This window comes from Sorex araneus, chromosome 2, assembly GCF_027595985.1.
Source record: "Sorex araneus isolate mSorAra2 chromosome 2, mSorAra2.pri, whole genome shotgun sequence".
NCBI lineage: Eukaryota > Metazoa > Chordata > Mammalia > Eulipotyphla > Soricidae > Sorex > Sorex araneus.
The window spans coordinates 288,227,865-288,245,199 of NC_073303.1; the positions used below are offsets into that span (position 1 = coordinate 288,227,865).

The 17,335-nt window shown below is 35.8% G+C and overlaps 1 protein-coding gene across 5 annotated transcripts in view; it reads right to left on the reverse strand.

The window, feature by feature from the left end:
* The window catches only part of TP63 (tumor protein p63), a 250,116-nt gene that overhangs the window by 22,594 nt on the left and 210,187 nt on the right, over positions 1-17,335 (reverse strand). For 3 of the 5 annotated variants that reach the window (XM_004603010.3, XM_012936195.2, XM_004603012.2), the window contains exons 5-8: positions 6,490-6,676; positions 4,444-4,559; positions 3,404-3,513; positions 2,582-2,718 (exon numbers count right to left, since the gene is read on the reverse strand). In XM_004603010.3, the coding sequence (XP_004603067.1) occupies positions 2,582-2,718; positions 3,404-3,513; positions 4,444-4,559; positions 6,490-6,676 (550 nt within the window). The remainder of the gene's footprint in view (positions 1-2,581; positions 2,719-3,403; positions 3,514-4,443; positions 4,560-6,489; positions 6,677-17,335) is intronic. The other 2 variants (XM_004603014.3, XM_055127382.1) reach the window with 1 other exon arrangement.

Below are 17,335 nucleotides of genomic sequence, written 5' to 3' on the forward strand. Positions count from 1 at the left end.
ACTGACAAAGCTATTCAGGATTAGGTTTCAGTCATACAGTGCCCCAACCTCCATCCCTCCACCAGTGTACATTTCTGAGCATCAGTGTCCCCAGTTCCCACCCATCATTGACTAATCACCCACCCATCACCCTCCACCCACATCCCTTAGTCTGCTTCTATGGCAGGTGCTTTTCTTCTCTCTGTCTCTGTCTCTTTCTCTCTCTCTCTGTTCCCCTCTCTTTCTTCTGGGCATTATGGTTTGCAACACAGATACTGCAGGGTTATCAGAAATAAGCATCCAGGGGCTGGAGCAATAGCACAGCGGGTAGGGCATTTGCCTTGCACACGGCCGACCCGGGTTCGATTCCCAGTATCCACATGGTTCCCTGAGCACCGCCAGGAATAATTCCTGAGTGCAGCGCCAGGAGTAACCCCTGTGCATCGTCAGGTATGACCCAAAAAGCAAAAATAAATAAATAAATAAATAAGCACCAATTTAAATTGGTAATGAATTATTTTTATATTAACTATAAGAAAAAATGAGGTGCAGTTGGGGCAGAACATGCAAAAGAAACCTGGAAGCTGGGATTTGACTTAAGCAATGCTGTAAGATTCCCCATATCTCACTGGTAGGTATCAATGAACAGATGTTAAGGAAAGGAAGATAAATTGGTTCTGTGCTTTATTTCTTAGATCATTTATCTTCCGAGGAGGTAAAGGCCTATTGTAGAGGTTGTCTTGGCAGTGTGTTCAGCTTTCTGCATTCTCTCCACCCAGGCCAACATATATATCACACAGCTGCTGATAAAGTTGCATTTTCCAGAAGCTAAGTTTTCTTTTGGAGAAAATTAGTGAATTGAGCTTATAAATTCCCCACAATTGGTACATTAAAATATATGCTTAGGATTCAGAATTCTTTTTATTATCAGATCATCTCCTCTTATAGAAAGTCAATCATTTGCAGTTAACTCAAGAACACTATGCAGATAATGCCACTAGTCAGATTCAAGAATAAACTTTGGGCAGGAAAAAAAAAATTAGCATAGTAGCACTGTAGCCCTGTCATCCCGCTCTTCATCGATTTGCTTGAGCGGACACCAATAACATCTCCATTGTGAGACTTGTTGTTACTGTTTTTGGCATATTAAATACGCCATGGGTAGTAAAATACACAATTTGATGAATGATTTTTTTTAAAAAAAACTAACAGGAAAAGCAAATTTTGCTGAACACTTAGAAGCTGATGTTAACCAGTTGTCAGAACATTTTGCTATTTGATGAAAAAATTCAATTTCTTATGGATGTCAGTAATAAAATATTTTTCACAATGCCAGAGTGTGATATATTAAATACATTAATGATATCAGGCTTAGACAAGGCATCATTAAGGATCAAATCTCATAAATCAGAACGTGAATTAGTATTTTTTTAAATATTTTGTGTATGTACCATACTTAATCTATCAGGGATTACTCCTGGCTCTGTTTAAGGGTCACTCCTACTGGGACTTGAAGACCATATACTGTGCTAGTATCTGAACTTTGGATGCTTGCACACAGGCAAATTCCTTACCCACAGTATTATTTTCTGATTTTTCAGTCAGTATTTTCTACATTTTACTACTTATCAGTTGGGAATTCAGAGGGACATATGTAGTCAAGGGCTACTGCAAGCACAACGAAGAACCAGAGACCCCTCCCGGCCTCTTCAACAAGCATAGATCTGTTTCCATCTATTTTTATTGCAAGTTCCTTGAACTAATCTGTTTCAGTTACATTTATTGCATGAAAAATTAGTTTGAAAACAACTGACCAAATCACTGGGGTTTATGACAGAAGAGGGAATTGAGGGTCCAAGATCATCCATATTTAGCTCAAATTCAATAAATTACATATCTTCCCATTCGCCTTTTATGAAACATATTCTTTTTTTTTTTTTGCTTTTTAGATCACACCCGATGATGCACAGGGGTCACTCCTGGATCTACACTCAGGAATTACCCCTAGCAATGCTCAGGGGGACCATATGGGATGCTGGGAATCGAACCCGGGTCGGCCGCGTGCAAGGCAAACGCCCTACCCGCTGTGCTATCGCTCCAGCCCCACAAAACATATTCTTAAATTTTACTTTCCCTCATAGACTCACAAGGCAGGTTGGTGCCATATTTTCAGTCCCCAAGCTAAACAATGGAAAGATAAACTGACACTAACAGGCAAAGAGATTGGTTCTGAAACTTCGGCTAGTATTAGTCACCCACTTACAAAAACACAGATCTGGAAGCCACACACGCAGGGGAATTGATTCAGCAAGTCTGAGAAGTGATTTGCATTTCTACCTAGTTGCCAGACAATGCTTACGCTACCGGAATAGGAGTCACATTTTGGGGATTGTTGGATCAAGAAACTCTCACCACAATGATTGGCTCTGGTAAAGCTGTAAGGTACACCTGGAGTCCATTTTAACACTCATCAACGGGATGGCCCTTCTCTCTGGCTCTTGAATCTCAAGTCACACTTGTTTCCAGGGCCTTTTGATCTTATACAGCTTCTCAAATCCCGTTCTTCTCTGCCCTACCCAACGTGGCCTCTACAGCTACTTACGGCGCTTCGTACCATCACCGTTCTTTGTGCTATCCGAGACTTGCTGCTTTCTGATGCTGTCTTCATCTGCCTTCCTGTCTCTTCCTGGGCAAGCACAGATCCTGGCCTCAAAGCAGCGTCGGCCTAGGACTTGCCCACTAGGAATCAGAGGAGAGAGGAAAGAAGGGGTAAAGAGAAAATTATTTTTTTGATTCCCGGGTGCTGCTCATTCACATGTCCCCTGTGAGCTATCATCAATATACCACCCCAACCACCAAGTCAGTCATAGCTGCTCTCAAGATAGACCTGGGGCACTTGGCAGAACACAAATGCTCTTATATGCCACAAGCAATCAGTGAATAGGATTCCACTGACTCTGCAAAGACCCTTGGAGCCATAAGTTGACCAGCTATATTTAGGTACATATTTAGAAGGAAACGAGTTAAGCTAGTGGATGTGTCTGGATAAAATTCCCACAGGCATCTCAGGCTTAAACTGTTAAATGCTTTGTTAAATGCTTTGTGGGGGCAAAGGGGGTTCACATGAAAACAAACATATCTCATCAGAAATTATTCCAGTCAAATATCAAGATTCTACTATGAAGCTACTTGCAGTTTCCCAGTTTTTTTTTCCTACTCCCTCTATTCTTCATCATTAGTTGCCCTTTCTCTACTTTCTGAGATCTTTTATGTAAATGTTTGCGGCAAGGATTTAAAGCACAAAGGACAAAATCAAGTGTAGTTCACTGATATACTTGTAAAATTAACAACAAAGCAGACACTATTTCACCTTGCCCTCTGCACATATATTCTACAGAATGATAGTTCTGCATATGTCACTTACTCTCTGGTTTCCAGAGTAACAATGATTAAAATTGGACGGCGGTTCATCCCTCCAACACAACTGCTGTTGCACATGAAATTGTACAAGACTGTCGTGAATTCAGTGCCAACCTGCACACAGGGGGGGGAAATATTTATGTTAACAATGGTGTGAATTCAAGTTAATCTTTATTTCTTCTACTGAAAGTAGTCTACTTCTGTGGAAACTTATTTCTTCTAGGAAAGCAGGACCTGCAACTCAATGTAGATTCCTCATTTTCCTGGTTCCTGGGAGGGTCGAAGCACTAGGTACAGTGTATTTTGAGAAGAACTTAATAAAAATTACTTGGCCTGCAATTCCAACAGGGTGACCACCTACTGTATATCTTGTTGTATATTTTTAACAAGAGATTGTTAAAATAAATGGCCAACTATAATTTAAATGCTAGAGGAATACTTTCCTTAGTAGATGAAATGGTATGACATAGATCTGAATGGACAGTTTTATAAAGGAACTCTGAGGCTTAAGTAAAATGCCCCAGATTAAATCTTCTCATTCAAAAGTAGGCAATTTGAAGTCTAGAGGGAAGCCACAGTTTAAAATCCACACAATCACCAAAAGATAGTATTCCGATGTTCCTCACTATTCTTATTTTTTGAAATCTGCCCTTTGTTCATTCAAACCTGCTAAAAGAGTCCTCTTACATTCTCTCATTCTCAGGCCAGTAAAGAAACATGCAGCTAATACTGGTGCATATCCACTGCCAGTTCAACTGTCAGCTAAATTCCCTGGGTCAGATAATGTCAGGTATTAAGAATTGCAAGGTCAATTATGATCTGTCTTTAAAGTGGAATCAAGGCACAGAACTATGGTACCCGGTTAATTTAATGCATATTTAGAACACTTTGAAAGATAGAGAACAATTCTGTGGAAATAAAAATACACATATAAAAACCACATGTTTGATGACAAGGGCTAAAAAAAGATATGAATACTTGAAGCACACCTTGTCACACTAAAACTAATACTCTCCCATGTGAGCCCAATTCTTATCATTTTACCTGTGGTGGCTCATAAGGTACCAAAACACTCTGTCTTCCTGTAATGGGATCTTCTATGTATTGGGCATGGCTGTTTCCTTCTACTCGAATCAAATGGCTAGGAGGAGCAATCTGTCCTATTTAACAGAGAGAGAAATAATAATTATTTTCTGTCAAGATAAAAAAAGACATAAAACTACACATTTAGCATAATCATGGTTAAAGAAATTTTATAAAGAGAAACTTGTAAGCTAAAGGAAAAATTCATATTGAGTGGGAATAGGAACTGAGTAGATCCTGTTGCCTGATATTTGATGTGTGAAGATGTTCTTAAGACTTACGGCAACAGAAAGGGCTAGACCTAAACCATAATTATGGGAATATTGTGTTTGTGGAACTTGAATACTGTGATTCAAGCTCTTGCAGCACTTATGACTTTTGCTCTGACCTGATCCCTAGTTGAAAATTTGTGTGCTTCCCTGTAAAATGGAAGGAAAGGAGCAATTTAATTTTTGAATTCAGCTTGGAATTCGGCAAAATCACTACTCCAAAAATCTCGTATTCTGAGGCCAGAGTGATAGTTAAAGCAGATAAGGCACTTTCCTTGCACACTCCCTACCCGGGTTCAAATCCAAGCCCTTCATATGTTTCCCCAAGTCAGCCAGGATTGATCCCTGAGTTGTAGTCAGGAGTAAATTCTGAGCATATCTAGCTGTGTTCATGAAACTTGCTCTCTCTCTCTCTCTCTCTCTCTCTCTCTCTCTCTCTCTCTCTCTCTGTTACTCACTCTCTCTCTCTTTCTCTCTCTCACACATACAGCATACACTTGTATTATATGAAAATCAAAAGTTAAATGAACCATGATCCTCTGAAACATGATCTATTACAGTCCAAACTAAAAGTAACTAACCTCAAACAACGAAGAAACAATTTAAAAAGTAAACTGCTATGATGCCTTATGAATCAAAGGCAGTGATAAAAACTTATAATGAAGTCTTACTATGTATAATAAAGTTTTTGGTTTTTGTAAGAAAAATGATGTCATGTAGAGAACCATAAACTAATGTCCAGAAAATAATTGTGTTGTGCTGTGTACAGTTTAACTCGTTTTCTCTTAAAATTTTGATTTATCTACTTTCTTCCACCACTGGTTTTCTTTATTATCAATTATATTATATATTTTATCTACATATACTAATCTATATTAGTTCTGTACATATAGGTATAGTTTCCTATATAGTGTGTATTCCAAACTTTCTTACATTCTCTCAACTTTGATAAATTATCATGCTTTCTTTCATTCCTTTTTTATGTTTCTCTGTTATTAGCTTATCCTTATTTCATAGAAACTTATAGAATTAAAAATCACATAATATCATATGTAAAGGAATACTTTGAAGTACTGGTTTCTTCTATAAATCTATTATTTATCTGAGTCTCAGAATATAATATGGTATGATCAATGGTGGTTATAGAGCTAAAAGAAAGCCCCAAGACACCTTCTCCCTCTTCACTGTATAATCTCCCCTCTTACTGTTTACCTCCTTTTGTTTTCTCCTCTTATCCTTGATTTTTTTTCTCATTTAATTTCTTTCTTTTCCATTTTTAAAAAATGTTTAAAAATATTTCTCCATTTTTATTCCCTTTCCTTATACTCTTTCAGATCTCAATTGCTCTATCCTTGAGAATCACTTGGAAAAATCACTAAAATTAAAATATTCCTTAGTCAAGATTGAACATTCTAGAAGCCAGACTGTTTTACTTAGACATTATTATTGTAAAAATTAATAAGAGGCCAGATACTTGAGGGGTAAATCGGTATGTCTAGTCTAGGTCATCTGGTCATCAACATTAAGTGGTTAAGCCACCATAAGAGGTCCACATTTACTGGTATATAAAATTATTTTTATATCTCATTCCAAATTCTGTCAGTTTAAAGAAGTAGATAGAGGCACAATGGATCTGACTGCTGAGACCGGAAGTAGGTGTGTAGGTCCCAAACAAAAATTTCCATGATGTTTATTTTTCAGCAGCTGAATTAAAGTCAAGGATTTCGATTCTCCTTACCCTCGTTAAATTCGCGGCTCAGTTCATGGTTGGGGCATCGCTTTACCACCTCTGTGACATGTTCCGCTTTCTTGTAGACAGGCATGGCACGAATGACAGCACCCTGAGGAGGTGGGGTCATCACCTTGATCTGGATGGGGCATGTCTTCGCAATTTGACAGTAGAGCTTCTTCAGTTCAGTGGAATACTGCTTAGAGATAGGCCAAGGGTGGAGAGAAGAACCAATAGGAGATACTGTTACATTCCAAATCAGAGCAAGAAAAATAGGTCCACTTCCTATTGCATTGTTAGCTACACGTTTTTCATTGGCTACTTATATGTATGATACCCAGCACTTTTTTTAGAGATAATTTTATCTATTAATCAAACTGATCATTGTTCTACTTTAAGATCCCATGTTTACAAAAGATTTTATATTTATCAAAACATACTGACACCGTTATCCTGTTATTTTCCTGCTAGGATAAACTCAGGTTTAGGGAAATGTTAGTGACAAATACCAAAGACAGCGTTATAGAAATTCAAAGGAAAAATAAAGTTCTCATGTATTTAATGACATGAAAAAATCATAAGTATGCTCTAACAATGTCCTGGAAAGATTCATATGAATTAGGATCTACAGAATTCTAAAGGCACATCAGAGAATGATTATATTTAAACCCTGGTCTGCCAGTTAGAAATTGCAAAGCACTTCCCAAACCACTGTACTTGTCTTTGAATGTCATACTGTAAGTAAAAATGAGTTCAAAAGAAGCCATTTGCAGGTAAAAAGCATTCAGCGGTCATTTGGTAGGTTAATTGTATATTTAGCATATAGTATAGAGACAAACTGAGGAGCAGAACAAACAGGAAAAAAAAACTTCCCATTCTATATTTCAGGCTCTTTGTGCATTTCAACCATTCTGTCAATGCACTATTCCAATCCACATACAGAAAATTGACCCTCAAATCACTGTCCTCTGGGTCAATATCCCATCATCATTTTACTACTTATTTAGATACTAGGTAAAAGGATTGAGGCAGTGGACCCAGTGACCATGAGCAGGGTTACTTAGTAACACTTATGTGAACAAAAGTTAAATACATGCACAATTTGGAATAATAAATTGGCAGTGTCATCCTTTCAAAAAAAAGTCACCAGGAAGCAGAAGCCAAAGTTGAAGAGCTTCGTTATTGTTATGTTCCAACCCAACTCTGACTAAATACCCTTCCATAAAAATTCACATAAAAGCAACAATTTTATTATTTTCTTTAAAAATACATTATCTATTTAAGTAACATTTCTTCTTCTCCCAAGTATTTCACTATATAAAATGTTCAGTTGAAAATTTCCTAATACCAGAAACAAATTGCATTATCAGTTCTCCATGCCCACAGGTCAAGAATTAAAAACTCATAGGAGTTTTACATACATAGCTTGAAGAAATAGGGAGTATGCCAAAACCAAGCAGCAAAAATACGGTGATATTTTAGGAACACTTAATGAAATTCTAGGTAGATATTTTTAAGCTTGTGCTTTAAATGAATGATCTTGTAAATGAAAGATATATCTTATTGTAGGTTAAAACTTACTTTTTCTGAGAAATTCAAGAAAATAAGCATATCTGTTTGTGTTTTAGTTAGAAGATTATATATCGCCATGAGTTTCATAAGATTCACCTTAGGAAAGATGATTGAAAAATATGGCTGTCAGCTAACACCTGAAGGCAAATAAGGCATCCTTCCAAGTATGTAAAGATTGCAAAAAAAAAGTGCGGGGGTAAGCATTCAGAGTAGGACAGTTATGAGAAACATTCCATTTCAATAATTGATATACTATAAATCAAGTGACAGACTAAATATAAATGTACTAAGAATGCATAAGAATAAACTGATCATAGCCTTCGCTTTCAGAGATGGAAGTGGCGAATCTAATTTCTGAATTTAGTCTCATCATTTTCTGAGCTTTGTTTAAAGAAATTTAATCCTCACACAGCCCTGTGATGACATTATTCCAGGGATAGGATCTCTTATCTGAAACCCTGGGGGCCAGATGTTTCAGAATCCAGGATTGTTCAGAGTTTAGAAAGGGAGTAAAGTTCATATAGCCTATTTTATAAACAAACAGCAGGATTCAGGGAAGTGCCCTGTTACCAAACCTTCATATTCCTTCAAAATTCAAGAAAATTTCACACCAACTAGAAAATCACCACAAAGCTTCAAAGTTCAGCTTCAGTTTCACCGTAAAATAAATTTGTAACAAAATGTGTGAAAGTAAATCCAAACAAAATTAACCTTTGAGAACTGAAATTAAGAATTATAGATAATAGCCCAATGTTCCTATCCTCATTTTCAGATAAGAAAAGTAAGATATAAAGTTGACTTCCTGAGGTGAAGGAAGAAAGTTGACAACTCATATAATGAAGTTTGTCCTACTCCCATTGTCTCCAGACCCTCTCAATTTATCCTTATCATATATATACACACATATAAATACTATAAATACATATATACACACACATGCATATATATATATATAAAACACATTTTCTCTGATCTATAGCTGGTATTTCTTTTATCACATTTTCTGTGCTGTTTTAAAACTGTTAATTTTGGAGAATTATCTGCATCATTAATATTATGTTTATTAAATCCTAAGAAACTATGACCTAATCCATGCAAAAAGAATTTCCTATGCCTTCTTGATGATTTACAGGCTTATACCTTAAGTTAAGTACCATATGTATTTGCAATTATTTTACTTTTCTTCAACCTCTTTTTTCAGTGCCCGTACCACTACCGAGAGTATCCTGCCGGCATGGCAGAGCCTGGCAAGCTACCCGTGGCATATTCAATACACCAAAAACAGTAACAACGAGTCTGACAATTGAGACATTACTGATGCCTGCTTGAGCAAATCTATGAACAATGGACGACAGTGCTACAGTGCTACCACTTGTTGAAAATATTCTATCTTATTTTTTTTTAATTAACATAGCATCGTTTTTCAGCGAAGTAATGCATTATGTGTCTTCTTTTTTACTGATTCATGTCTTACTCCCTCACCAGCAGTACATTGCCTGGATAACACTATGTGTTTCTAGCATGGCTACAATTAGGCAATTGGAGTCCCCTGATATAATTCTACTTCAAAAGTATTTTGTTTATTCTAGGTCCTGGGAAAATCCGTGTAAAATTTATAAGTGGTATTTCAATTCCCAAAAGAATGACTGGTAAGATTTTATATGAGAATATATTAAATTCCTCTCGTGCAGATTTGCTACCTTAGCAACACTGTACCTTCTAATCCAAACACATGGCATATACCTACATTTAACGTGATGCTCAGATCTTGTAGATTATTTTATAATTTTCTACATAGGAGATCATGTCAAGCAAGAACAAAGACAGGATTTCTTCCTTTTAAATAAGTGAACAGATCTTCAATTTGACATTTAATCTTGCTTACAGGCAAGAAATGAATTATGGTTAGATTTTCCATTGTTCTCATTTCTTAGAGTTATATCTTAGACTCCTGCTATAGACTTCGATGTTTTACCAGGTATTCAATTCAATAAAGTTCTTTTAAGTACAGCTTTAGTTAAAGTTCCAAACTCTTTGTCTATTTATTAATGTGAAGGAATATATAAAAAAATTCACTTGAGAGTTAAAATTATTGAAGATGGCAGAAGCTAAATTCTTGGAATGAGTGCTTTTGTCATGGAGTCTACTGCTAATGAAGAGAGGTGAACAAAGGCTGCAGTATAGGGGTTAAGAATCGGAGATTCAGTAGAATACGGGGACCAGATTACATAAAGGCAATGATTTTAGACTTTTTAAACAGGAAATAGAAAACCAGTGGATGGTTTGCAGATAATATGACTTATTTTGCCTATTACTAATCCAGTTGTGAAGTGTCTATTAGTGAAGAAAGTTATATGTCAAAGATGCAGAAACAAGAGTTCAGTAGTCTATTTGCAAATTATCTAATAATTAGACTAACTTTCTTAAACTTTTTGCAACTTTTGACCTTTTTTCTTTTTTACCTGAAAAGTGCGTCATGAGTGAATACTACCCAAAACACCTCAAATAGATTATGTGCTCGATTCTGAATTAACTTTCAGTTGTTGCATATTTGCAAACACTTTACCGTTGCCAAATTTTTCACAATCCTCACATTCAGTTATGTGTCCCCATATGGGGTCACTGCTCACAGTTCAAGAGCTGTAAGCTTAGGCTAACAGCAGTGGTGTGAGAGAAAAGTTTGCTTCTGAGTATACTTTAATGACATTTAAGGATGGATTGATTAGGGATGAGAGATAAAGTGGGAAAAATGATAAGCGCATTCTACTAAGGCAGAGAAAAGAGTTCAGAGGTGGCATATCTTAAAATTTTAAAGGACAGGGGCTGGAGCAATAGCACAGCGGGTAAGGCGTTTGCCTTGCACGCGGCCGACCCGGGTTCGAATCCCAGCATCCCATATGGTCCCCTGAGCACCGCCAGGAGTAATTCCTGAGTGTAGAACCAGGAGTAACCTCTGTGCATCGCCAGGTGAGACCCAAAAAGCAAAAAAAAAAAAATTTTAAAGGATAGATGTTCACCAACTGGCTGGTATGCCTGACAAAAGGAGAAAGGGAGAGGGAGGGCCAGATGACAGGTTTTCCACAGAGAGCATTATGAGTATAAGCAAAGAGATATACAATTGAAATATATATGTACATTTACTATATAATATATAAGTGTTTATATGTGTGTGTGCCTGCACGCACATGCACTTGTGTGTGAGTATAAGGAAAGAACAGGAAACAGTGCTAAATTAGGCAGTTAGTTATCAGATTCTGTGAATCCTTGGATGGTCTAGAAACATCTTGATACTACTAGTAAGCCAAGAGTCATTGAATACTATTAAGAACTGAAAAGGGCCTAATGATGTCTACAGATTAAGTAAAACAAATCTGGCCACAGGAAAACTGAAACAAAGCAGAAAGATGTGACACACTTCAGAAACTGTTCAGCAAGAAATGAGGATGGTCTGAAGCTGAAATCAATAACAAAAATGTATTACCAAGGGAGGAGTGTTTTGGACTCAATTAAATTTAACCTTGAGTGTTCATCATAAAAAGGTATGAAAGCACAAAGACATACCCAAAGTGTCATTCAAGAGAACAAATGCTACTTGAAAAATGTAAGTCCAGTTATTTGCTTACCTCTTTTTTGCTAAACTCAGAGAAGGAGTTTTTTTTTTTTTTTTAAAAAAACAAAGCTCAAAATTCTATTAGTCAGTTGACATGGAAGAGTCTTTAGACTCTTTAACAAATAGAGAAGCGAAAATATAATTGGCTTTGAGTCTGGAAAAAGGAAAAAAACTAACAAGAGGTAAAATGTCAACTGATTTTTGTTGTGAAAGCAGAAAGGACTTGATTGTCAGAGCCAAGGGCACTGGAAAAGAATTTTTAGCCAACACCAACAACAGTGAGCAACATTTACTGGACTAGAGGTCAAATGACCTGACTTAAATTGTCTATTATCTTTATTACCAGTTTTATTTTTATTTTTTAATAAGCATGAGTCTTCTCAATGTTGGCAGTACTGAGGAGCCATGTGATAGTAGGGTTTGAACCCCTGGCCTCTCATAGGCAAATATATGCTCTAGAACTTGAATTACATATATCACCACATTTCCATTTTTTAAAAAATTTTATTGAATCACCGTGAGATAGTTACAAGCTTTCATGTTTGGGTTACAATCTCAAAATGATCTAACCATCCCTCCACCAGTGCACATTCCCCGCCACTGATATCCCAGTTTCTTTAGTCACTTTACCTCTCACAAATAGAAGACTGAGCAAAATATGTGTCTTAGAATGGAAAGGAAATTATGAATATAGGAAATTCTCATTTAACGGTGAATATTTGGCTGGCATGAAGGCATGCACTGAAGTATTGCTGAAGCTTCATTGTTCTAAGTACTCCTATATACATTTTTTATTGCAGCATAAGCAATTTAGGTAGCATCAATGTGAATACACTATTTCAACCTAATCAGGAAATTGTCAGATGATAAAAGTTGGTTGAAATTTGAATACTAACCAGTTACAAATGACTTACGGTTTATAGTTACTTACTAGTAATCACTACATTCTAAATCACTTCATTGCAATACTCATTTGTAAAAATAATTAATGAGTTGGTCTATGCTATTTCATTCACTTTTAAATATGCATGAACATAGTATGAAATATGTATTTTACACCATTAAAATTTACTTAACTATCAATGTTCAAAATCTGATTTTATTTATCTGCACTTCACTTTCTGTGTTTTCCAGATATATATATATATATTACAGACTTTTAAAAAATCATTTTAATAGTTGAAAGGAAGGAGATTATGTGAGTAACAAAGAATAGAGGAAGATCTGTTGTAGAATCGGCAATATTTTAAGAAAATGGTTGAAGCAATATGACAATGAGTTAATATTTTGTTATATTCTTTGTTATAAGTTCTGCTATAATATTTATTATAAGTTTCCAAATTTTCCTGGTTTGGGGTAACAAATGGCTATTCTCAGAGATCACTCCTGGTGGATCTCTAGGGTCCATAAGTGGTACCAGGGCAACCCAGGTTGCCTTTGTGCAAAGTAAGTGATTTGCCTGTCGTACTATCTCTCTGGCTCCCAAATTTTACTAATTTTATGTTGAAAATATTTCCTGTCTCTTAAATATTGAATTATGTGTGCTGCAAAATTAAGTAAAACATTAAGAAAAATTAAGTTATACAGTATTGCTTTAAATATGATATGGATAATGTGCTCAAGAAAAACATTTAATTGCAAATAAATAAAATAAAAATATAAATAAAGGGTTTTTTTTTGTCTTTGTGTAAACATGAAAGTGAAAATCTATTTTAGGCTATAAGAAATATATATTAAATGAAAATTTTAAATAAATAAGTATCATCAACCTATAAATGATCAGACTTGGGATATTAGAGGGCAGGGGCTGCAGATAAAATCAAAGAATCAAGAAAAAAGCTAGCATGTCTCTTCCAGACCATCTCTTAATTTTCAAATCTAAAATTCATGCTTAGAAATTGGTTCATTAGTTATATAATTAGTTATAGGGCACCTGATTCAGGCAAAGTTTTGTCCTGGGTTCCAGGTAACAAGCAATAACTCTAATTCTGAGTTGGTTAAAAAGAAGGGCAAAGGGTAAGTAAAGTATTTTCAGGGCAGAAGGAAACAGAACATAGGCTTCCATATAGTTGGAAGGCCAAGGACGGTATCCTTGAAAAAAAAAGATTTTTATGGCTTGCACAATTAAATATAGGCAATGTCTAGATGAAATCAGATTTTATTACTTCTGGGGATATTTGAAAGTACATGTATTATTAACATGTCTGGAGCGATAGCACAGTGGGTAGGGCATTTGCCTTGCACATGGCCAACCCAGGTTTGATTCCCCTGCCCCTCTTGGAGAGCCTGGCAAGCTACTGAGAGTATCTCCCCCTCAAGGCAAAGCCTGGCAAAGCTACCCGTGTTGTATTCAATATGCCAAAAACAGTAGCAAGTCTCACAATGGAGACGTTACTGGTGCCTGCTGGAGCAAATCGATGAATGGGAGGACAATGCAACAGTGCAGATTACTGCTTTCATTAATATACTGTTATTATTGCTACTTTGTCATTATTACTACACAAGGCTACTCAAGGTACTGTGCTCAGGGTCGATCTAGCTCTTACACAGGGACCATATGGAGCAGGGTTTCAGTAAGTTTGACATGCTAACAGTCTTTTGAGCTATCTCCCCTAAACCTAAACTGACATTTTAAATGAAGGATTTGACTCTATATTTCTATGATCCAGTCATTAGTTTCAAGAAATTTTTAGTTTTAGATTCAATTGCTAGCTTTATTTAGAAAGTTACATGAGGAACACCTTAGAGATCATTTCCACATGGCACTCTCAATAAAGAAGAAGAATCTGGAGCCCCTGAAAGGAATGTGGATACAAAAAGTAGGTAAGTATGACTGTGTTGAAACATACTAATGTTCCTCCTAGGGGCCATGCAGTTTCATTGCTCCAAGAACAGAAGCAAAAGGAAACTTCTGTAGTTTTCATCTCAGTGTCCCACTTTAAGATACACTTAAATTGTGCTTAGAAACATAGTATAAAGTTTAGAAGCTATCAAAAATATATCTCTAACTTCTGATATCATTACAAGGATATTCTATACTGCATTTTGCCTCCATGGCATGTCCATTTTAGTTTAGAAATTATATAATATTATATAATTATAATACATAGAAATTATGTTTGCCTAGGGATTGAGACTCTTCTCCCTAAACTCTAACTATATTTTCTTGAATATAGGCACGCGGTGTGCCTACAGTATAAGAACCCTGAATTTCTAAGTTTCGTAGCCAGCAGGGAGTTTTATTCTTTTCACACACTTTAGGAAGATTGCAAAATGCTATAGCAACTCTTCAAATTATGCAAGTCTTAGTGTGAGACTAGAAAATGAAAGCTTATGATGGAGAAAAAGAAAGAAACTCCTTTTTTTTCTTTCAAAAAATGAAATAATGCATCTTCAAAAGAAGTCATAGACTTTGGACACTCCGACACTCGCTCTGTGGGACTTCAAGCAACTCAGATAATCTCTTTGAACCCGAATCTAATCACACAGAGGGAAAAACATGAGGGAGCCCATTACTTGATCTTCAATATTCTTGGCATTTTGAATATTCCATGATATATTGGGAAAATGTTACAGAAATCAGAAACCAGCTTCATTTTGGCCTGGTGTTCTTCTTTGAAAAAAAAAGTGAAAAACACAGTGTGGATAAGGTTTTGGATTTCTTATCCTAAGTGTATAAAGAGAGGAAGAATCAATATTTGTACTTATGTCTATGTCTGCATATTCTATCATGTGTTTATTCCTGGGAGCTACTAGCCTATGAGCAGGAATGAAGATCCAAATGTTTAGTTGGGCCTCGATCAAAGTCAGTACATAGCCATGAGCGTCCACATGTATAAAGTATTTCTGCGGTGGCATGGGGCCGAGGTGCCTCCAAGCTAAGAAATGAACTAGACTCTGCTTTGCTATACAATATCCCTGACAAAATGGCAAGGCAGCTTTCCCTCAGTTTTGTTTTGTGTTGGGAGGGAGGGGAGGAGGTTTGGCATATTGAGGAATGAGCTGCTCAAAGACAAATATCATGTTCAAATAAAATAACTCCGGGGGATTTTGGAAAACAAGAGTAAATTCAGCTCCTTTACTAATAATATGTTGCAAAGAGAAAGGGGGCAAAAGCATTCCAGTAACTAGGACCCCACCATCGCCACCTGCCTCAGTAGACATACTATATTACAAGCTCTTGGCTGCCAGACTGGTAATTCAGTATTACAATGCATAGAGATGCCAGCTAGTATCAGCACACACCTGCATAATTTTTCAACAGCTTCCTTTCCAAATAGTGCAACAAAGACTCTCCCCCCACAACTCGATCAAGAAGAAAAAAGAAATTTACTTTTTCAGCCTCTCCCAGAAGAAAAGGACATATTATGTACAAATCCCAAATGGCAAGACTACCATGACCCACAAATGTCTAAGAATATTGATAAAATCATTTTAAAGAAATAATTAGATACACCACCTCACTACTAGGTCATCACCACGGAAATCGGCTACAGAACATAGTGTCATAGCAATCTTGCTGCTACAATGACTATTGCCTGAAAAAAACCACTTTGGTAGGCCACCATGGTACAATAAATGTGCTTTCTTTTCTTATGTACTGCAATATTTATTATGATCTATTGACCATTACCACACGGAATTAATCCTATTGTATAAAACTAGATATATCTATGGCTCATAACTCCGAGGGGAAATAACATATGCTGAGGATGACTGGATTTTTAAGAATCAAATATATAAAATATAAGTTTAAAAATTAAAAAAAGATTAATATCATTTAATTCTAGAGTTTTATATGTGTTTGGTTTGATTTGAAGAAAGAATGGGATTCAATAATAATGTTAAAAAAGAATCATTTCACTAACAGGAAATGTTACGCATGCAAATTTATCATTTTTAGTTTTAGAGTTCAGACTGTGGGAGTTTAAAGGTGAGGTCTGTACAATGTCAAGTGATCTAAAATACATGACAAGAACAGGAAAGGAAAAGCTGAAGGTTACATAAATTCTATTCATTTTAATGAACCAATCACCAAGTATAAAGTGTCTTAATATAGACAAAGCATGGTGTTTGAACAATATGTGCCTGAAACTCAATCATAAATATATTTGTAATTTTGTAATTCAAAGGAAAAATATAGATAGAGAGAACATTTTCATCAGATATTCAGTGATTTTTTTTTCTTTTTATAAATTACATTATTGAATTATGACAAATTTCAAAAGCCCTTTTACAAGGGACAGATGTAATAAGGTCTATATTTGACATTGGGAGGAAAGAGAATGACACACAAACAGATGTGATAATCAGAGAAGACAAAATAATCTTCTGATGACTGTCTTGGTCAGAGGAAAGAATAACAGAGAGGATATATGTGAAATTTGAAAATCATATGCAAGAGTCATAGCATAATTTTTTCAGGAAACTAGATAATTCAATATATATACATATATGTATTCACTAAAATACAAAAGCCTATGTTATAAAGAGAAAGGCAATGCAGTTTGGTTGAAATATTATAAATAACCCGATAATATTTAAGAGTGTAGGATAATTATATACTTTGGTTTGTCCTCTACAAATCAACTGACTTGAGAGGCATTAAAAATCTCATAACTGGCAACAAGTTCATTTTCCTATTCTTGATAGTATTGATTTTAAAGTTTTTAG